The following is a 24,875-nucleotide window of genomic DNA, read 5'->3' as shown; positions in this document are numbered from 1 at the left end:
TCTGCCAATATAGGCATACCTCCAAAGGAGTTGATTAAGTAATAAGCATTCCTTTTGAGAATTAAGTAAAAGTTCTGATGAATTCACAAATTAATTAATTGAATTCATTAACTTTGAAGATTATTTTACTAAAATCAAACTTGTCAAAATACTATAAATAGACCATTCACAAAAATCTTTAGATATATAAATAGATCCTTGAATAATTCTGTCATGCTGTAGATAAATTTGCGTTACAATAGTAAAAAGTTACAATAGTAAAAAACAGTCAATGCTACTTTTATTTCCAGTATTTTTAATTTGCATGTAAAAAAAGAAGTCAGTCACCTAGCTTACTTGCACTCTCATATGAAGTAAGGTGAAAAAAGAGATATTTTAATTAATTTTTAATTGACAGGAAACATGAATTCAAAAAATGAAGTTTTGAATGAATTATTTATGTCTTAAAGCCGGACTATTGACAATATTTTTATTGCCAATATTTGGCTGACTGAATTAAAATTCTTGTAGATAAGAAAATATAAATAAGGTTAATTATTGATTACATACTTTGGTAACCAGATTGAAATGTAACATTGAAATTGATTAGCAGTTTGTCACATTTCAACTGTCAGGTGTGAACCAATACAGGTAAAAATCAAAAGATCAATAGTAACAAATGTCTTTTTCAATGACCCATATCCCAGGTCACAAATGAAAATTCAAATCATGTATACAAAAAGCTTATCTGACAAAAATATGTAAATTACAAATTGGTTTAGAATTTGATCAGAAATATTGAAAACACATATTCTCAAAAATAAAATTGTTTTTAAATTGTATAGTGTGACTCGGTATTTATGACCAAATATAGAAGTACCGACTGCTGATAAATCAAAATGACATTTTGGATGTGTACCAACTTTTATATATGAATAAGGGGACTAGTGTTTATATTAAATTATAGTTGTTGGGCTGGCGGAGACTGAAATATGCATTTACTTTCTGTTTAAATCACATAGCAGAGACTATATAAATTCTTACAATGTTTGGTGCAGTGCAGTATTTCCTAATGTTAAAATTCAGTGGAATCCTTTGGTCCTGATTCTAGAGAAAATTCTACAAATAAAAGAAGATGCAATGAAAATTAGTTAGAAGTAATCATTATAAATAAGAAGATGTGGTATGTGTGCCTATGAGACAACTCTTCATCCAAGTCACAATGTATAAAAAGTTAACAATTATAGGTCAATGTATAACCTTCAACATGGAGCTATTAAGGAATTATTTGTTTATTGTTAAGCAATATTACTATAATATTATTGATAAATTAAGAAATTATCTTAAAAACTAAGGTTTGAACCCTTTCAGGCAAGTTGACCTTTAATGACCTTTCAGCTGTATACTAGCTCCTCGCATATTTTAGAACTTCTACATCCTTGGCTTTAACATTTTTAAGAATTGGGCGTCATTATGAAGATAGACCATCAAAAGCACTTTTATAAAGTGTTATTTCCATATAAAAAATCAGGCATTCAAACCCAAACTATATATGTTGACATTTGGTAAATCTAATCTGATTCAACTATCACCTGAGCAAATTTACAGATTTCAAATTAGCTCCTAATAATATTTGCATTGTACTTAAACTGTTTGCAAGACATTTTTTAAACAATGAAATGATAAATGCTGTTACATTACAACAATGCAGCTATAATATTACAAGAAACTAATGATACAAAGTTTTTGGTGGGTTTAGTTTTCTGTGTTGTGTTTTGTTTACATTTGTACTTGATTGTCTTTTAGTTGCTTTTTCCATTTTTGCCATGTCATTGTCAGTTCATTTTCGACTTATGAGTTTGGTATATCTCCCTGTTATCTTCAGTTCTGCTTATCTTTTAGTTAAGCAATTTAGAGTAAAGGTTCTGAAAAGTTGTTTGCACAGTCCTAGTAGTATTTGTATACACCTTACAGAGAAATTGAAGCCTCTATAAGGGCTGGTCTATAATAAGAAATTTAAAAAAATAGCTTCTATACTAGAAGTAGGATTTTCTTTATTTTATTTACTTGCCTTATAATGTTTACAACTTAGCAAATGTCACCCACACCAACCCATTTTATGGTAAGATAGTAGGGACACATTTAGCTATTGGAAATTAGGAGATTAGCCTCCATTAATTGCTTTGGAAAAAGTAAATGAACAAAAACTAATACTATGGCATTAGTCTATATATGCTCTCATTTTTCCAATTTCCAATTTCCAATTTTTGACTTCAATCTGTTTCCTGCTGAAGGTCCTGGTTTTATTGACACTCAGGGCTCCTGAAGCAATATAATATATCTGATTGTTCTGAAAGTGATGTTCATCACCAATCAATCAATCAATTTATGCAGAAAAAAATATGATTTAAGAAAGTTTAGAAAAAATACATGCCAGATTTATTCAGCTGTAAGACGAGAATTTACTCTTGTATGTTATTAAGTCTATTTAAATAACTAACATAAATTTGACAAAATATCTATTTGTTTTCACTCTTCTTTGATGTAAAGTTGTCAAGATCGAGAGCTTTGTGTCCCTACATTAATGGACTGTTATATAAAACTTGAGTTTCTTAACGTGAAATTGATAAAACGTTGTTTGAATGAGTACCACGGTATACTTAATTATTTAATTCTTTGTTTGAAATCACATTTTAATATCGATATAATTCCCTTAATACATTTATTAGAGGCTCTCAGTCTTTTTTAATTTTTAATCTCATTTGGTGCTAATTTATATTCATTTGATTCCGATATATTCTCATCACGGTTGATGCTCGAAAAGAATTTCATTTGAATGCGTAGCCTGAACTTTTAACATTGGGAATTATTTACATGTCAATAAATGATGTTGTGTGCTTAAAGATTGAAAAGTAGTAAAATCTTACTTATTGTATCACACCTATTGAGGAAAATGCCCCATTTAAAAATTTCCGATCGATTTTTCAAGGGATATACTATGTAGGTAAAGATAAAGAATCCAGGTGAAAGTAAATAACTTTTCGTGTATTTGTTTATTGTAAACAAGTCGAAGTGTCCAAACAAAATGTGAAGATGAAATGATTGAGTTAAAATTAGATAGTTTTTCCATTAACGGCTAGAGACCTATTATCACTTCCGCGATCTTCTTCTGTATTGGATTGGCACAGAAATATTCTAAGATGAGGATGACCATTTCTGCACTGCTAGTTAATGGTCAAGTCAACCAATATTGGATGCAATTAACATTTGGATGTTATTAGGCATTAAACACCTTGGACAATGGGATGAGCCCTTGAACTAGTTCTATATACGACCTTTTATAAAACAAAAATTAACAGTACTGACGAAGAAGACACTTACAATGTGACAATAAATTAAACTATGGGTAGATGAAATGGTCGAACTCGTATGCTGGCATGGACACTATTTTCGGAGTTCTGATATTTACGCAATTCAAAATTACGAAGGTAAGATTTGTTTTTCAATCGTAAACCTACGCCATGTAATTACATCTTTTGTTGTTTTACAATGAACATTAATTATTGATTAGATGATCAAGACAAAGTGTCGGGTACATGCAATAATTATTGATTTCACATTGAGCATTTTGTTTCTACCCAGAAATATAGGATTTCAATGGTTTGAATTAATCTCATAAACAAAACACCCTAGAGCAAACATTATAACTTAGGACACTGTGTTTATGGAAATTAGAGGCTTAAAATTAAAACAAACTGGTCCAAAAACATTAATCCAATTTGAAAGTCTTTAATTTTTGAAGACTTCTATAGGGTAGTTTTGTAATCTGACCACTAAAGACTTTAATCGTGTGTCCAGCTGTCAGGTGTATAAGGCGAAAATACTTGTAAAGGAACAGCAATTGGAAGCAAAACATGATTAATGAAGAAAAAATTCAAAGAAAATCAGGGTTATTGTTGGGTGGTGTACAGGGAGGAAGGGATTAAGCACCTTACACATAAACATAACTATCAACTTTTTATCCATGATGTGGAGTACAACAAAATACCTTTTTGCAAGCAGGAAATAGCCCAAGTTAAGAAAAAGCAGACCCATAAATGAAGCTCAATGTTCTAGCCTAATTGCTCTAGATCAATTAGTCAGAAGTTATATAAGTACATATAGCCATGTATTTCTTGCTAGAGGTAATCTTGGCAACAATTAAGAATACTTAATGAAAAGGGAGGGTTCCACGATATGTCAAGAGTATAGCAGATTATAAGAAAAAAAAACTATTACACAAGTGATGGGTGGGTAATGAGATGTTACTGTTATTACTTGTTAAAAAAGATAATAATGTCAGAAGTTAACGTTATGCTCATTGCATCATTCTCAATTGTATGTTACTACTGCAGTTCAGTAATAATGCAAGGCTTCAAGAGGGATATTCTAGGAGAGGCAAGAATGTAATGAAAATTGAAATTGGATATGTTTTGAAGGTTTTTTCTGAAGTCTTAAAAAGAGAGACGAAAGATACCAAAGGGGTTTTTAAAGTTGAAAAACAAACTGACAAAGGCTATAAACAAATATAAACAAACTGACAAAGGCTATAAACAAACCACTGATAAAGGCTATAAACAAACTGACAAAGGCTATAAACAAACTGACAAAGGCTATAAACAAACTGACAAAGGCTATAAACAGACTGTCAAAGGCTATAAACAAACTGACAAAGGCAAACTGACAAAGGCTATAAACAGACTGACAAAGGCTATAAACAAACATGCAGTACACAAAACATCAAAGCTATGTTCAAATCAGGAAAGGGAATCTAAAAAAAAAAAAATAGATCCATCCTAATACCTGTTTTGACAACATTGCCATTATGCTTTAAACATTTTATTTTCCTGGTAAAGAAAATGTATTGGTTGAATAAAAATTAAAAATAGGGGAAGTGATTAAATTATTAAAAGGCTTTCACACAGAGCAGTTTTTATTGTGCCACCGAAGAAAACATTCTTCAGATTCTTATAATGATAAGTTGGTTACTGGACTGTAGATAATAAACCTTTGTGAACTTTGTGGAGTGTAAGGCATAAAATAGCATGTCCCAGAGGTACTTCTTTTAACGTAGCCTAGGATTCCGGCCTTTCAAGCACGATGATTGTACTCAAACTCAGAATTTAACCAATTTTGGTGTTTCGAGCACAAATTTTGTACTGAGGAAAGTTTTATGACCGAGCACCCTGAGTCACTACTTGCTAACACTGTCAGTAAACAACAAGGTATAAGATTTGGCCAGGATGCTAGGCTACTCTAAAGTTTAGTTTTTTTGGGTTCTTTAGGTGGTCTCTGAATCATATGTATTGTATTCAATAGGACTTATTACGTAATTGTAAGAAACTGGCAGCATTTACATTTTCTGAAAATAAGTACCTGACAAGCAACCAAGTTATTTTCAAACAAATCTGAATGATTGTCAAAATTTATTTTCCAAAATTAAGACCATTTTAATCCTGGTATATACATCATAAACGTTTTAATTCAATTTGAAAAGTTCATTTGGTAGAAAACTGTTACCATCATTTGGTGTTGCTGTGTGCGAGGTATGACTGGTATAGATGGGAAAATTATTAAGTGAATGAATTGTAATTTTATTGAAATGTACTTTGAGGGTATTAGGCATAAATCGTGTAAAATCTTAACGATGTTTTCGCTATAAATCACCATGGTCGTTTATGTCGGATCTTAATGAAGTGAATGAAACAAAAAAGTGATTACTGCAAAATTGGGTTTGATTTGTGTTCTGATAAATGTACCGTTAATTTCCATAACAAAAGCAGTTATATGTAACTAAATTGAAGTTTTATTGACTTTTGATGATGTTTATGATAATTACCCCTGAAAGGATCAAAATGGGGAACCAAGTCAACAGTAGATTGAGACTTATTATTGCGATTTCTGGAAATTTTGCATACAGTTGTATGTATCAGAAATTAGAAGCAAGTTCTAATCAGTGGGTCTCATTGGGGTCTAAGCGTAACGCGGGATTGCCAATTTTTGGTAAGCGTGACACGGGAAAGTCAAATTATTGTGTCGTGAAAACAGGAAATGAGGTCTAGCGGGACCCGGGAAATGACAAAAAAATGAAAATTGCTTACGTACATATAAGTGTAAGCGGGATACGGGAATCTGACAAAACAGTAAGCGGGATCCGGGATCGGAACCCCCCAATGAGACCCCCTAATCATTGCAATACTCACCAAGCTACATTATATTTGATGTCATCTTCTAATACTGCCTATTCTATGAAATTAATAAAAGAACATTTGGGGTACATCTCATTGAGATTGTAACCCATGAGTTTAGCAATAAATGAAAACACCATCAATATTTAAGCAGGGTCGAATAGAAATCAACCTTTAATATGCAAATAGATATATCTGCCATTATCAATGCATCTGTTATGCATTAATTTATATAGGATAGATGAAATCATTATGCAAAGTCTGTAACCGTTTAGAAATTAAGTTGAGATAAGAACCCTTCAAAACATACCAAAATTCATCTTTATATATTGTATTTGAATGTACCAAAACAAATCAAAGTCTTACTTACACATGTACATGCATACATGTATTTGAATGTACCAAAACAAATCAAAGTCTTACACATGTACATGCATACATGTATTTGCATTAAAGGTTGACTTCTATCCAACGAAGCTCATATTATTAATGCCACATATGGAAGTACCCAAAATTGTAGAAAGAAATTCTTGATATCCCTCCTGTATTGTCTTTATCTGACTATTTTTGTTTTTCATAAAAGACATGATTCTAGAGAAGTACCGGTAGTTTTTTAAAACTGGTAAATAACTATTATTTTCTGATTTTTATGAATTTCATATGAATATGGTTGAAACATGAATTTATGTGTTAAAGGCTTCTATGCTAAATTTGTCAAAATCATGAAACAAAAAAGTACCCCCAAGATAAGACTTTTCCTCAATGATAGAAATTGGTCCTTATGATATAAGGCAGTAGTCAAGATTGTTTTGATTTACATAGTCAGTATATTAGTTTTAAACTCTTTTGATCACGATTTAAGGTAAAGAATTTTGTAAGATAATAGATATTTTATAGAGGAAAGGTTGAAGCTTCTCCTTGGACCTGTCTCAAAACAGCAGAAAAAAGTTATAAATCACTTTTATTACTGAACAAACATATACTTATATCCAACCTTTGAAGGTTTACTTCAATAAAAAGTAAACAAAGAAGTTGATTATATCCTTACTTTCTAATAAAACCGCTACTTGTAAATATTATTTCAGTATGACACAAAGTAAACATGTAAGAAACTTGATTTTTCCTTAGATAACAAATCTAAATTAAAATGTTTAATTAAATGAGCCATATTTTTGTTAGCATAGTAAATTGATTTGGAAAAATTCAAGAATTAACAGGACACTTGAATTTGTATTTGTTTGAGGCATTTAAGTCTTTCATTTCAATTTAATTCATTTGATAAGATCAGTTTTAATTAAAAGATAATGGAGGGTTTTTAATTGTTTTGGGAATTCAGTTACTCAAAGGAAAAAGGGGGAGGGCAAAGTTCACTATGGAACACTTACATTGCTGTGTCACAGTTTTGTAGCACAGATATAATATTAAGGAATAAGGGATCTTCATATGACAAGATATAATATTAAGGAATAAGGGATCTTCATATTACAAGATATAATATTAAGGAATAAGGGATCTTCACATGACAAGATATAATATTAAGGAATAAGAGATCTTCATATGACAAGGTATAATATTAAGGAATAAGAGATCTTCATATGACAAGATATAATATTAAGGAATAAGGGATCTTCATATGACAGATATAATATTAAGGAATAAGGGATCTTCGTATGACAAGATATAATATTAAGGAATAAGAGATCTTCATATGACAAGGTATAATATTAAGGAAAAAGGCAACTTCATATGTCAAATTTACTACTCCCAAAAAAAGACTCACAAAATTCAATTCAGCAATTGTATTTCAATTGATACTTGGAGTTTACGTCATGTCCAGTGGCAGATATTACGTTCAAATTCAAGATGAAACAAAGTATACAATTAGCCACCTACAAAACTATGAAAGTCAATTAGTTACAAGGAAAAGATGAGCAGCTTTGCTTTCAGACAGTTAACCTACAGAACTTATGTTGGAAATAGACTGCATTTTCCAATTTCAGTTAGGAAGCTATAATAAGATAAAGAGCATTTTCCAATTTCAGTTAGGAAGCTATAATAAGATAAAGACAAATATGTTTGCATTTTTGTAAATTCACGTGTCACTGTGTAGCTAAATTTATCAAGTCTTAATCAGTAATTTGTTGTCCATATTCTTGTTTTCATTGCTTTTATATGGTAATACCTAGGGACTACAGAGCTGTATTAGTTTGGAAGAGGGAGAAGAGGGGATTATTTTGTGCTTGGCTTATTATATATATTTTAAAAAATATAGGGGGGGGTGGGGTGGAGGGTGTTTTTATTCTGATCCACTGTTTATGTATATATTTAATGCAAATAGAAATAATCTATTCAAACATAAAATAAATCATTTAATCAGGAACCCAACTCAAAGGTTTTACTTCTTCCTCCCCTCTTGTGACCCTCAATGATGGGTATCAATGAAAGATACCATACTAAGTTATGGAGGGGATATTAATGAAGGGATCTGTGATGTTTCAAACTAAAGAAGTAATTAATATTCCACTTGTCATCCATCCAATAGAACACAATTAATACCCTGGACTCTAGCTAATATTTATAGAAATCTATATTGATTTTCTCACTGTCTGTCTGTAGTGGAATGCCCAAATGTCCAGTTAATTATTGGACAAAGAACAATAAAATATGGATGGTGACACATAGTACAAAATTATTTTCTCGTTTGATTGGATCTTTTAAATGTTAAGAACTCATTTGTTTTCATGGGAAACAGTTTTTGTGGATTAGGCCAGGGATGTATCTTCATGGATATGTTGTTTCTAAATTTGGCATACAAGCTTAAATTTTGTTTATTTTGATTAACACTCTATAAATTTGTGTGTCAATTCTACCCAAGAATGCCTAAAAAAAAATAGGCCCTATAAATGATGTTGATTCCTGTGTAAAATCTGGCTTGAAATTTTTGAGCACATATTACATTTTCTTTTTTGTTGATGCAAACTTGTATGAATAGGTTTATTTTGCATGGTCATACAAAATTGTTTTTTTGACTTCAGAGCCCTGAATATTTTTGTGAAAATAAAAATTTACTCTATCACTTCTATTTTCCATAAATTTTACACTAATTTTGAATTTTCAACATTAGAAAAAATACTCGCTTCAAAAATACTATAAAATGAAGAAAGTGAGCACTGGCTAACCTGACATGAGTGTTTAAGCCATTATCTCCAAGAGGTTTTAAGTCGTTATTGTCAAGAGTTATCTTTCTTTACTTTCATTTATAAGTTTATTAGGAAAATATCACATAAGTCCAAAAGAAAAAAGTTTGGCAAAAAAGCAAAATAATCTTTTAAAGCTGCCTCACCCCTGTACTAGATGTCGTTGAGGCAGACATATTTTAAATATAAATTAATGAGAAGTTCACCTGAAAAAGGGGGAGGGGGGTTCAATATATGTTGTATTTTTTTTAATCCAATCGATCTGAAGCATTATACTGTAAATTCAGAAATTATTGCGTGCTTTTATTATTGTGATTTTGTCATTTCAGCCTGTAATGCGATTTAATTTTTTGCAATATTGAGAAAAATTTTGTTCAATTCGTATAAAAAATTAAAAAAAAGCTAGTTTAAATTATTGCGATTATAACCCTGTCGCAATTTCCCAATAATAAAAACCTTGCAATAATTTCTGAATTTACAGTATTTATTACTGTTAAACATTAACATTTTCATTTATTATAATATAAACATCTTTTTTTTTCAAAGCATGTTCACTTTTGGTTTAATTCATGTTGCTGCACATCTTTTTCTTTGGAGTAGGAAAGCTGTTTTTATACCTTTAATTTTTCGACAAGGAAGTCTGCTCAAAATAGTTATTTAAGATAAAACTCCTTTGCTAAAAATAATTCATTTAATCAAAGTAAAACACATAAAACTAGTCTAGAGCTCCATTTGAGGTAAATACAAAATGTATCTGTTTTGTTTTGGAAATTATTCTTTTGATGTTGTGTAATTGTCTCAATTGTACACTTCAAACAAATAAGTACTTTGGTTCCTAATGTATTCTACACAAGGTTGGCCTGATTTTATGCAATTTTAATGGACTTTACATAAAGTTTGAACTAAATTTTAAAGCCAGCTGAGGTTTTATTGGGAAAAATGTTTACCTATATATTTATATAAGAAAAATACGGATATTGAATTTATTTCTAATACAAAGAATTTTGTATGAATGTTGAAATAGGATACTTATACCGAATATTAATCATAAATTCAGCAGGAATCCGTTTCATATTGACAAGTTTCATAAAACATCTACCTGGCATGCATCCTTGATAGGAATTAATTTATTCAATATATAAATTTTCCTACAATCTGTATTTCATAGATATAAATGACCCAAATTATAATTTGTCCTTTGGCTCAGGAGTATTTATGATCTGGTTCAGTCATTATATATAAACTGTTACTGTTTTAAGAACAACTACACACCCTTCCTGCTGCAAACAACAACTCTCGCTTCTGCAATATCATTGATTTTTCTATCAATGAAACATACACAAGTCGTATATTTCTAATTTACGTATATTTCTAATTTATGTTATAAATATACTTAGAATATTTTAGACACTCTATATTCAATAAGTATGCAAATGACATTGGTAATGGCATTTTAATTGAGGGTAAATTAAATGTGAAGTTATAATTATTGGAGTGTGAATTTCTTACTAGAAATCTATTGAAAAGTTACGAGTGATTGAATTTATCAGTAAGACATTCCATTCATGAAGTGAAATTATACACTGGCAACAGAAGTGATGTTTTTATGAAATCGTAATTTTCTAAGGATAAGTAAATCGTATTATTAATGTGACAGTTAAATGACTTAAAATTGCATCACGGAAAAGATATTGTGCCAATTTTGTTAAATTTAATGTGCAAAACTTGTGAGATTTTGTGTCTATGAATTTACAGGTGAAATATTTGATCTCCGAAGATAGATAAGTAGCTTTCGAAGATTCACCTGAGGGATTAAATATTAAATATGAAAGTCGGGTAGATGTTTAAACATTTTAGAAAACATTATGTTCATTGAACCAATCAGAACTGTGATAACATATTTACCTATAGCATTGTCTATTGTCAATGGTTCCAGATGTTTGAATGGCGGGTAAATCCTCTCCGGAATATTGATCACTTGGACAGTTTTTACCTGTGTCAGTGTCGTCAGCACTGTCAGGGTGTGTGTGTCTGTGAGGATTAAGCACTTCTAGCCCGGACCCATGGAACATCTAGGAGGGGGGATCTCCTAAATGTATCCACAGGGACTGGAAAAAAGTGTAAATTTTTTGTTAATGATTTTGATTTTTTCGCATATGGATAATAATTCTGAGGATATGATTTGAGGAAAAATATTGTTTCGTGGAGGGGCTTTATACACTGGTACAGAAAAAAAAGATGGCCCAATCTAATATGAATTTGACTTATCAAACCAGAGTGTTTGCAGAGAGAGTACTTTCTCTAAAAGGTAAGATAAAGCGAAAGTAAAGATAAAGATATAGTTTAATTTGTAGGCGTAAAGTGAAAGTAGACTTATGCAAAAAATATCATCATAATGTTCATGCATATTTTTCAATTGTCAGTAACTATAAAAAGTTTTGTAAATACAATATGATAACCATGACAGATTTGAAAAAAATCAAATTAGTGCGCTATATATCTAAAAGCTTTGTAAATAAAACTATCTTTTGAAAAAAATGTCTTTCTTTTAAAAGCATAGAAAGTATCCATGAATAGTAAAAGTAAAAACAAGCTTTTAGGTGCTTTCCATGAAAAAGTGAAGGTTGAATTCAAGACTTTTTGCCCAGTAGTTTCATTTCAAAGGATAATTTCTGTGAAAAGTGAAAGTAAACAAATCTAATTTTCATATTTTTGCATCAGTGTCTCTTATTTCTTTATTTTCTGGCACAGAGATATGATTTTAATGGGCATACCTTTGACATGAAGCCAATACCCTTGACTTCTACATGTCAGTTTATATTCAATGAAATCTTTGCTTTCTGTAACAACAATTTTCACTCCTACTGTTTATGATCATTATTTACAAAGAAAGCGAGGTACTTTTCAGGTACAAACAAGTTTTACTTTGATCGCTGATAAATATAATTATTAAAACTTCTAATAAAATTTCCTATCATAGTCTTAGATCAACAATTATGTCACGCATAAATGATGTTTGCTTAAATTCTATTTGAAAGTTTTGATGTTTGTTTACATTTTGCTTAAAGTATGGCTTATAGCGGATTTAACATTTTGTTGATTTATTTGAAGTTTGGGATTTAGCATGTCGTTGAATTATTTAAAGTTTCGAACATACAAGAAAGCTGATCTGTAAATTTAATTAGTATTTTTTACTATATACTTACCAAAGATATTTAAAAAAGTGTTGCTATGCTACACTGTTGTAATCTATTATTAATATTGATGAGTTTTGCAGAAATAAATCATTGGTTTGATTGAAATGAAAGAAGGGTGGGGTGTAGTGTGGAAAGATGAAGTTAGTGTTTTCACTTTTGTTCAAAAATAATTAACCTTTTACATGTAAAGGTTATCATATAAATTATGGTCTCATTTTACCCTCCTCCCTATAGAAAAGGCAATAAAAAAATACTACCAATTCCTTTGAAGTAAGATATAGGAACTTTAGTGATATAACAAATGAGTAAATGGACTAAGTACATGTAATGCCCTTTTTTTGCTGTTCCGACCCTTTATAGGCCATGAATTATTTTTTTTTTAAATACATACTGAAATAAATGTTTATCATGACAGCTGTTTAGTTGTACTAAACTCAACTAGTATATAGAAAAGGGGAATACTTTTTTACAAATTCTGGAAATGGACCAATATTTGAGTATATATTATTTGATTATGAAGTTTGATAGTAGGGTGATATAGACCTCTTGTGCGTTCCCCTACTGTATCAAATTTGGACTTGAAACAAGTTTGATGACATGCATAAATCATCAGAATCTGTTTTAAGATTTTGTCTATTTATGGATCTGTACTAAAAATTATCATCGATATATGCATAATTATACCAAAATATGGCAGGCTTATCTATAGTAAATATTTAGTGGTTTTGTGGTGTGGTCTTTGGCAGGTTAGAGGTTCAAAATTTTTGCTAACAATAATTGGCAATAAGCCAGTCATATTTCATTGTATTTCAAAATCCCTTTAGTCAACAAATTCAAGTTTATGTCTACTTAGATATATTAAAAATTCTTATATAGTTTATACGCTCATTTGTTTACATAAACAAGAAAAATATTTAGTACTAGAATACTTCTTGTAAAAGTCTTCTGAATGCAGTGATTTAAAAGTGTATTGCCTAGTGAGTAGACAGGAATTTTCAAGATTGAAAAAAGTAGTGAGAAAAGGGGGGTTGAAAAGGAGGGGAGGGGAGTAAAAAGAAAAAAGGCAGTGAAAATAGAGATGCTAAAGAGGTAGATTTTTGGAAAGAATAGGATAGAGGGATAGGGATAGAGTGATGAAGGAGAGGTTTGAATGAGAGAAAGGGCCAAAAATAAAACAAGGACTCAAAGTTGTAATCAAAATCTAACATTATTGATATGGGATTAAATTAGTTTTTAAAAAGATTTTTCCTTATGGTGATTGGGTTTTTCACTGGTCCATGTTTTAGAGTTATATAATCTAACAGCTTGAAAAAAGAAACATTGTAGATATGGGAAAGAAAATCAGAAATGCAAAAATAGTATTAATGGATAAAACATATATATGATGTCAAAATACAATGCAATTTGCATGAAAGTAGAAGTTTCATTTCACTTTCATTCATAGCCCTAATGAAATTTTGATGTTTTCTGAAAAGTTTTAAAGCCCATTAAAATAAACTACAATAGGAGAATAGCTTCGATTACAGATTTTCAACACCATTTGATGGGAGATTTTCAAATGACAATAAAGTTTCTATGACATGTGATAAATTATGTATGTAAAGGGTACATCTATATACATAAATCAATACTCTAATCATCTATAACTAGGATACAGTGTTGTTGGTAGGTGTAAGGATTCAAAGCAGCTGTACTCTTATAGACATCTGTCATTAGTAAATCAGTGGAAATCATAGAAAGTAAAAGTACAAATATTGATGAATTTGAAATGAATGACACCAATAACGAACCCATTTCTTACAGAGGAATCTGTCATTAGTTAATTGTAAAAAGTGAAAGTACATATATTGATGAATTTGAAATGAATGACACCAATAAAGAACCCATTTCTTATAGACAAATATATGAGATCAAAATAAAGATTGGCTATGGTGTATACTTATAAAACATGACAAACTCAAAACAATCTCCAACATAGACTGCAACTTTATCCAAATACATGATTGTTTCACTCCAAACAGATTCTTCTTTTCCCCAATCTTTAAAATGAAATCTGCTTGTGTGAATAGATCAAGTTACTGAAATTTGCTTTCCATGCTATTTCATATGGCTTAACAGATTGTTGATGAAGATTTTCTAAATACAAGGAATTATTTCAATCTGGAAATGAACAAGAAATGTAAGATGAAAACTAACACATTGAAGGAGGGTTATCCATGCATTCATGGCTTAAGGGGGTTAGGTAGTACGGTTAAAGTAACCTTAACCTAAGCCGTGGCTGCATGGCTAACCCTCCATAGTTATGCTGATATTTCATCATGTATTTTCATGTATCAAGCTTCAGTTCAATTGACTAGGGTAAGGAGGATATATAAAGTAAAAGGGTTTAGTATTGCCCCTTATGTTTTTCATTTCTCCTTTTATGAAAAACTTCAAATATTTTATATATTTTTTATCTTTCTATTTATAGATGAACAAGAGAGAGTACAAAAGAAAACATTTACAAACTGGATGAACAGTTACCTTAAACAGGTAAGCTCTTTAAAAGAGATGTTTGGAAAGTGCCAGACAATAATAAAAAAAGATGCATGCACAAACAAATGTAGTAGAAAAACTTGAAAAATATATACACTTGATAAACCATACCAAATCTATCTGATGTAAACCCTAATTCTAAAATTTGGGATCTCATGAAGCGACTGAAAGCAGTGGCAGATCCAGGGGGATCAATGCATTTGAATGGGAGCATATAGTTGGAACTCCCCCCTTTACTCTGTGTTGGGAACCCCCCTTTTTAAAATGGCTGGATCCCCCACTGGAAAGCCTATTGGTCCTTTGCAATTTGTGTGCTCTAAGAAAAATTTATTAAATCTCAAAAGATCTGCAATATAGCATTAACAACAAAAGCATACAATTCCATTTGATAGTACAATTATGCTTTGATCTAAAATTGACAGTATAGTCTAACTATAGGCCCTTGAGAATAGGTTTTGTTGTTTGACATGTCATATAAATATTGCCTCTTGTAGTATTATTTGTTCCAATTAATTCTTTATACATGATATAGATTATCGGCATAACACTGTGGAGTTGTACGTTTTTCTGCTTCAAGAGAGAAAAAAATCAGTAAATATATCGTTAATTTGATTTTTGGTTCGAAATCCTTGACAGTTTTGTTTGTCGGTAATTGTAGAAATCAATTACACTTTATTGTGAAGGTTGAATTTCATTTAATTCAAATTAATATTGGCAGGTAAAATGTCTTGATGTTATTAGATGATATTGAAATTTAATCGATGGTTCAGCAATAAGAATATGATATCCCCCACGAATATTATCAATAGTGTCATAAGAAAATCAAGATCAAATGTAGCTCATGTTTCCCAGGCAAGTTTATTGGGATGTTTGATACATGTTCTGACGTTTTAAGAAATCAAGTTGTAAGTTGAAGTGATCTGTTATAAGGAATATATAATCCACCAGATCAATCAGGATTTTGCAATAAATCTGAACTGTTTAAGCAAACATGCCATGAATACTAAAGTAACTAAGTTTCTTGGATTTCAAAACTTTCATTTGATTGCAGAAATATGATTGATCATCATCTTATCTGTTGACAATATCATTGTTTAGCCACAATAAGATCCTATGGTTTTTAAAGTAAGCAGGTTTTCTTCATTGCTGAAGGTCCAATAGTATCCTGTAGTTGATCACATTCTTGTTCTATGGTCTTATGAATATTTTTCTCACTGGAATATATATGTCCTTAATTTTATTCATCAAATTTTGTTGACATTATTTATGAGTAAGCCACCAGGTTCCAATTTTTTTTATATAGAAAATAAGACGAGGAAATCTGAAGCAGTCTTAGCCCTATTCTCTAAAAGGACTTTTAATGGAGGCGATCATTTTCTAGATCTGTTCAATTATTTTACTTGGCCCACTCTAATTCCCAACCTAGCCCTATAAATATTTGGCGTTACATTCACTTACAACAGTGCAATAAAAGTGAATTGAGCCCTTTTGTCAGGTGTTACTTTTAAACCTCCATTCAACATCAAAACAAATAATTGCATTTTGCATCAATGATAGTCCTTCAGTTTAGAGATTATCATAATCTTTAAATAATCATATTGTACACAGAATATTAAAACTTGAGTGCATTATTCAACTTCTTAATCTCTAATCTGGATAATCGCAAACAAGATTGTTAAAGATTTTAATCCTGATTGTCCTATACCCGTTTGATGTCCCATCTCTATTATCAAGATGTAACTTAGTGACATTTTCTACTTGAGGCCTATTTGTCACAGCTTGTTGAATGGCGTGTCTCATTAGGTTACGATAACACTATAAACATATCTAACTGACATCCGATTAACAACCATTAGGGTAATATTATCCACCTATTTAGATAGATGAAGGTGATATTTATAGGTGGATAGTTACATCAGGAGTTTGTAATCAGATAATTATAAGCCATGTTGTTGAAGTTGTCAATGTTTTACAGCTCACCTGGACTAGTGATGGCGATGTTGCTTGATTGACAGGTGTTTTGTTGCTCACCTGGATATATAATTGAGCTACTTTCTTTGGTCATACATTTTTTTGCTACTTGCCTTTACCTACTGGTATATGTTTCTGTAAAATTTTATGGTAAATCATAATAAATTTATTTCAGTATTGGGTAATCTGGATTGAAACTTACAACATCAGAATTTCAGTTGCTGTCATGAACACAACGTTTATTATCCCATTTCTTGCTCCCTTACTTAATAGATTTTGTCTGGGAAAGGGGGGTTGTACCGTACAAGGCAATGGTTAGGAACATTTTGAGGTTGCTTGCAGTAGTTTGCTAGTAACTTTTCTTATAAATATCATCGAGATATCAAATAGTCGAAAGAGAAGACAATTTCTTAAAAAAAAACTACATGTATTTCAAGAGTACAAAATTCATACATTCAAAAAGGATTAAATTGAAACTGAAAAGGTAATCAGATTTCCAAAACAGAAACCTAAAATGCTTGATCATTTAAGTTGGAATACAATCTTATCAACTAACCAAATTTATATTTATGATACACTGCCAATAACTGGCAATTCATTAAGCAAAAAAAAATTGTTACATGCATTAGATAAAGTTGAAAAGTGCACAAAGTTTATTTTTATTTACAACAATGTCTTCATGTGAATTGATTCACATCTGTAAATTTATCTCTTTTTCCTGAAGAGAGATTTTTTTTATTCTATTCAGACTTAATGTAGTGGTTACTGATCAAAAGAAATTTGTTCTTTATTAGTATTTTATTACTTCCATTAGTGCGAAAGTGGAATATCTTGCCTTTTTATGGACATCTTCATAGAAATTTAGTGTAAAAACATTTAACATTATAAATATTTAAATATAGTGAAATCTAATGTGGTGTTGTGGCCTATTCAGAAATCTGTTATTGTTATGAGATATAGCTTTGAACCATGCTTACTCCCATTGAAAAAAAGGCCATCTTAAATTAGACATTACTGGACTTTTTTTGGGCCAACTCACTCTTCACATGTAATAATCATTGTAAAATTAAGCTTAGTTGCTTTGTTTCACATAGACCATCAAAGTCCCATTAAGAATTAATTTGAAAACATTTTGAGTAAGAACTTCCATGAGGTACGCAATGAAAGTGTCTGGTCAGATAATTATTTAGATTAATACTTTTCTTTGATCTGTCTTTAATGAAAAAGTCAAATAAATTGATAGAACAGTCTGTAAAAGTATTTACTTTTTTTTCTTCAGAAAAATATGAAAGTGGAGAACCTGTTTGAAGACATTAAAGATGGAGTATACCTGTTATCCTTATTGGAAGTCCTGTCAGGAGATAAACTGGTAGGTAGTCGAAAACATCAAGATGAGGAACAGCAAGAAAAGTGATATTCTTTTGATATACAGTTTTGAAGGAGACTGTAAGGTCTAATGTGCATTGATCCCATAAAAACATATCACCTGAGTGTAGAAATACAGAAAGGGTACCGTGTTAAGACTATTTAAAAGTTGCACATCTATAAAGGTCTGGGTTCTCACAATGCTATTATTTGGACCAATGACAATGAAAATAAGAATGTTCCTCAATTGTAGAGTTTACAGTATAATATTATTTTACTCAATGATTTGATACCTGAATTTCAATTTTTGCCACACATTTAGAAAATAAAACCTTATTTCACAAAAATTTTCCCGCCAAAAAAAATGTTTAGAAAAAATGACACCCTGCAGATTTGTAAAGCAATACAATAGGACTTAATTTGCAATACTTCAAACATAACTGAAGGAAGCTTGTACAGGCTAATTTCAGTGCTCAGGATGTTCCTTATGGAGAAAAAATAGAAAATTTTACATTTCAAAGCTATTTAAACATTTGATCATGAAGTAGTGTACTTATAAACCAACTTTGTTCTACTTTTATCCATTATGTAAGGATGTTTTTTTCCTTTTATATCAGTGCATAAAAGCTGAATAAGGAAGTTATCTGATTTGTCATTGCTTTATTCTTGCACTACAAAAGGTCTAAACTCTTTTTATTTTACAAGTACTGCAAAAAAGATTTTTCATGGGATGTTACAAGAGGTTTGTGAAGCAGCATCTATTTTGCCCTTCATTTGATTTTAATTACAGAGCTAAACTATGCAGTTTCATTTCATTTCAATCTTCACATCCCTGAATCATTCCCTATTTTTATTATGTCAATTTCAAACCACACCTTACTGCATGTCCACCACTCAGTATTTTGGGAGTTTTAAGTGAACATATCAGTAAGAATAAAATCAACAAGAAAATAAATGACTTGACACAAATCTTCCTCATCAGAAAATCATTGATGCCAATTTAACAATGTTTCCACAATGTTCAACTCAAAGTAGTGTTATTAACCTGGTAAAAGAGCAAAGCAAATACTGAAACATTTACCCTTAGGTTAGCATCAGGTTACATTTTTCAATACATTGCATTTGCTTGTTTTAACCTGGTAAAAAGAGCAAAGCAAATACAGTAACATTAACCTGTATGTTAGCATCAGGTTACATTTTTTCAATGCATTGCATTTATTTGTTTTGGGAATGTGTAAACATGTTCTAACTTAGCTGGTTTGCTTACACAAGAAAATCCAATGTAAATTGTTTAAAAGAATTCTAATTAGTATGGAAAGCAATTACACCTGGCCCTATTCATGTTAGATGGTCATTATTGTATATATATATTTAAGACGTTATTGAAAAGAAGGAATGCAAGCAATTAAATGTTTTATAAAATTGTCGAAAATTACTTATCCAAAAAATTAACCAGTTTTGTTTTTCGTAAATATACGCAGTCAAGTATTATTCGGTTAAGGTTACACTAACTCACACCAAGTTTGGTGTGAATAACTATACCAAGTTTATTATTAAAAATTATTAATCAGATTTTGATATCATACTAAAATTAATATGTTAATGATTTTTTGCCAACTTTTTATTGTCTCTCCTGTCTTCACAATAGCAGATATTGATTATGCAATCATTTCATTAATTAACTTGGCGGACATGAAACTGTTTTTAATTTAATATCGGAAGTAGGCATTTTTCTGAAATGTTTCAATAATGGCTACTTTATAGATTTTCTGTTGTTTTATGGTCTCTTTGTTAATCAGGTTTTCATGTTTAATGTTTTTGTGAAGTTCAGCCAGTATTGGTACTTGGTAATGACATTTTGAAAGCAGTGTTTAAATTAAGGACTAGTTAGATCAAAAAATTACTTGTGCATTAGCCATATATTTCGCCCTAAATAATAATGCTACTTTATAATTAGCTTTATAGTATAGGATTTCGCAGTTTTGAAAAAAAATAAAAACTTTTAAATATGTTCATTTTACAAAGTAAGGGGTCTCTCTTAGATGATAAGTTATGACATATTTACAAATATAGCATTCTTTTCATTCCAAGAGAAAAGAATTTATCTAGTTAAGAATAAAGACTCAGAAATTTCATTAAAAATGCATACATATTTAAAATTTTATTATGTGCATAGTAATAGTTAAATGGGAAAAGAAAATATATTTAATACATATACGATTATGGTTGACCTGAAACTATTTTAAGATTTTAAGTCCAAAACATGTCTAAAAAAGGAAAGTACTTAAATTTAATCTTTTCTTGCCTTTTATATATATTTATGGAGAAATTATGTAAATTGGTTTGTTGCTTGAATTTTTAAAAGTATTTTTCAAAGAAGACAACAAGTCTTGTTTTTAAATTGTATACAGAAATTTAATACTTTTTTTTATATACAAACAAACTGCCTTTTAATGCAATGTTATAGACTGATATTGGAGCATACTTATGATCATTTAATCATGATTTTTACAAAGAGATATTATCTATATAAACTCTTTATCAAAAGCATCATTCTTTAACATATTTTTTAATCACACAAGTTTGTTTACCAAACTTTTTACATATAATATAATTCAGTGTACATGGGTTAAGTATTAATTTTCATTCAGAATTTTATTGGTTGCACCGTACAAAGCTACTCACAGTTTGAATATTTTTATGAAGTCGAATTGTGTATTGAACGAGAACAATTGCATATTTGATCATTTAAATGGTTTATTTGTAAAGAAGTATTTAGTAAAAGGTTAACCGAGAATTTGAATGTTTATAGCACTACTTTAAAATACTATGTATATTGATTTAATAAGACTGCCTTGTTGTGTATTCCCTCCAAAATAACAACATGCTCTGACAAGACGTATCATCAAATTTTGTTCTGTCAAATTCCGTGTCAGGTTTTGTCAATATTTAAACACGGTATTAAAGTTTTCATTATTAACATGGTAGAGATTCCTTAAAATTAAAGGGTTTTGCGATAAATATTGTTTTAGTCTTAGTTTTATCATCTTTTGAGATAAAAGCGAAAGACACCTACCAGTGCTTGATTCACATTTGTGTATTCAATCGGTGGTAAAATGTTTTTGTAGGTATTTAACCACTCGCCCATTTTTCTTCAATCGTGGAGGTTTATATTGTTAATATAACATGCCCTTTGGAGAAATTATAACTATTTTTTTATTTTTATCCATTTGGTGAAATAGTTTTTATAAATTTGTAAATTAAATAAATTTAAGGTTACATAGAGGTTAAAATTAAAGGAATTTAAAGGTTATAAAACAGGAATTTAACCTAAATTGAAGTTATGGGCACAATTATTAACTATAATCATTTATATCAGTCATCTTGAAAAAAAGGGGGGGATGATCTGCATTATAAAAAAAAAAAACATGTAATCAGTAAAAAAATAATTTATCTGATGTTTTTATATTTATGATTATGTCTAACAGAAGATATTATATTTTAATTGGTGGTTGAAATTACTAATAACTTTGTTGAAGAATATTAATTTTTGGGCCTCGGTGGAGTGATGCTCTAAGTATAAATAGCCTTTCAACACTGGTTTTAATTGAACAGCCCTTATATGGAGCGGGTATTGGACTCATTTCTCCTTTACCATTAACAACTGACTGCCACAAAAAAGCCAAAAGTACTGAAAGTGGCATTAAACACCAATCAAACTATCAAATTCTATGCTATAATGTTGATTTTTCTTATTGCAGAAAATGGAAAAAGGAAAATTAAAGAGAGTACATTATGTCAGCAACATTTCTACAGCACTAAACTTCTTGGAACAGAAAAAGGTAATGTTTATTTAAGAAATAATTCATGGAAGCCATAGATTGTTGGAAATTTACACATGGCCTGGGCCGTGATATTCGAATTTTATCCTGAGCGTTAGCGAGGGATAAAATTAACGAATATCACGGCCCAGGCCATGTGTAAATTTCCAACAATCTATGGCTTCCATGAATTATTTCGATTCTAATAGGACAAATACGGTCATTAAAAAACTGAAGCGAGGGAGGGTATGCTGTGTTTGTGGCTGTTCTTTTTTACTCCCTGTTAGATAAAGCTCAAATATCTTTATAAATATGTAGCTTGCGAAGTTTATTTCTTGAATAACTGCTAGAAAAAATTGTTTTAATTCTTTAAATTCTCAAACCCAACATTTGCCATTTTTAATTTACATGTTTTTCTCGTAAGCTTCCGTCAAATCCAAAGTCAACATTTTGTAACTAAGGAGCCGCCATGTTTACTTGCTGAAATGAGTAAATATGCGAAAAATGCAATAGAATAGAAAATAAAACAAAACCTACCTCAAAAATTAGTTTTAATACAATAGCATACGAATTCCGATGGTTCACGTAACAGAAAACATTCAACTTTAGCGGTTTCATTTGTATGACGTCATGTTTTGAAATGACTTAAACGCGCCAAAAAGATTAATAGACTTTCGCGGAATTTTATTTTATCTTTATTTTGTTGATTTCCCCGAGCTCTTGTGCATTACTTCCTTTTATTATGCATACGAATAAGAATAAAAGTTATTTTGTCTTTTTTTAATTGCACTTTTTAAAACAATAAAATCGGCAAAGGGCCCGCAAATAGGTTCCAATACATGTAGATTTACGTGGGAAGTATATTGTAACAGCCATTACTATGTATATCTCTGAGTCTGCGCTAAGTATATTTTATCGAGAATTTTATCACAGTGTTGTTCACAAAGCTAAAGAAGCACGTCATATTAGAATGAACTGTAGAAGTGATCAGTCAGAGTCATTCCAAAGATTTTGTACCAATCTGCAATCTCAGAATCTATAGGACTATGGGTTATGTCATTGTTTGTACACCAAAATGAAAATAAGGTTACATCATTGGCTCAATTTCTATTGCTTAGAATGTTTGAAATCAGTCACAACATTTGTGTCTACACTTTTGAAAATATTACCCAGAATGCATTAGATTCTGAAATGGTGAATTAATATTCAAGTTTTGATGCTTGGGCACATGCTGTTGTTATTAGGTTGATCCCAGTTGAAATAAGATATTTGAAAAGATACTGTCTCAGCTGTCTCATAATAGCTCATAGTAGGAATTATGTGATCGGCACATAAGGTGAATAATCTTCCTGCCCACAATAAGCTTGTGAACTAGCTTGTTAAAATTCTGACTCGGGGTGTCAATATAGTACAAAGCTGAAACTGCAGAATATTTGTCATATAAAACAATTATTTATTGTCTTTAATCTGAATGAAATATTTTCATATGCTAAGCCACCATGAATTCATCAAATGATTATATGTTACTTTGATCACCCTGCCTTATTGTCAATATTTTGGAAAGAAATGAAAATTTTTGATACCTGTATTCATGTGTTTTTTTTCTAAAAATCTTTGAACTGAAAGGTTAAATTTCTTACAAAGAATTATCTTCTTTAATTTTATCGTCTATTGTTGTATTGATCTTTCTTTTGTGACTTCGTGATGATTTAGGTGAAATTAGCCGAAATCTTCTTACTAGATAATCTGCTCTTACCTGTCACGTATTTACAAAACTATAGGGGACATTGATAAGATTGAGATTATCCATCGATTTTTGACTAATTTAAACATTTTTTAAAAATTTCAGATAAAACTTGTCAACATCAATGTTTCGGACATTGCAGATGGAAAACCTTCCATTGTCCTTGGATTAATTTGGACCATTATCTTGTATTTCCAGGTAGGTGATTTATTTTGGGATTTCGTCCTCTTTATTTGATATGTAATTTTTAAAATGGATGATTTTAAAAGACAATATTTGATATCTTATCATGCAGCCAAAGTTCACACAATAAGCATAAAAATAATGACACGTTAAGATTAATATGTATTTCTTATACCTGCAAAAAAAAAATCATGTCATAATGCAGGTTATACTTAATATTTTGATATGACATCTGAAGTTGCTAGGCTTAAACATTCAGCTTTTGATACTAAAGTTTGCTGTATTAAAATAAATGCACTTTTTGATTAAGAGCTAATCTCTTAATACAGGTAGAACAAGACTTTGGTTAGCTTACTTGCTCTGTTTGTACATTGTACAATTTTTATTGGGATTACAACCAATCAAATTTGAATAAAATATACAGACTCTAAACCCACTTGCCATGGTTATCGAATCTATAAAAATAGAGTGCAAACATTAATCCACCATTCTGCCTCAGATGAAGGTTCCTTTTGGACCGAAACCCGTCAGGCTATGACCATCACCAGACGCTGTTAAAGGGAAAATTCACGAATTTTTACTTATGGTTTAAATATGTTCATTATGACATAATATATATATTCACAAAGTTTTATCGCTATATGTGCAGTAATAAA

General features: G+C 30.3%; 1 protein-coding gene across 1 annotated transcript in view; it reads left to right on the top strand.

Moving 5' to 3' along the window:
• The window catches only part of LOC139516150 (nesprin-1-like), a 246,966-nt gene that overhangs the window by 16,731 nt on the left and 205,360 nt on the right, over nucleotides 1-24,875 (top strand). The window contains exons 4-7 of the mRNA XM_071306037.1: nucleotides 15,071-15,132; nucleotides 18,386-18,475; nucleotides 22,233-22,313; nucleotides 24,142-24,234. Coding sequence (XP_071162138.1) covers nucleotides 15,071-15,132; nucleotides 18,386-18,475; nucleotides 22,233-22,313; nucleotides 24,142-24,234 — 326 coding nt within the window. The remainder of the gene's footprint in view (nucleotides 1-15,070; nucleotides 15,133-18,385; nucleotides 18,476-22,232; nucleotides 22,314-24,141; nucleotides 24,235-24,875) is intronic.

The sequence above is a fragment of the Mytilus edulis genome, chromosome 3, assembly GCF_963676685.1.
Source record: "Mytilus edulis chromosome 3, xbMytEdul2.2, whole genome shotgun sequence".
NCBI lineage: Eukaryota > Metazoa > Mollusca > Bivalvia > Mytilida > Mytilidae > Mytilus > Mytilus edulis.
The sequence above is the reverse complement of the archived record's forward strand: the minus strand, read 5'-3'. Positions and strand labels throughout refer to the sequence as shown.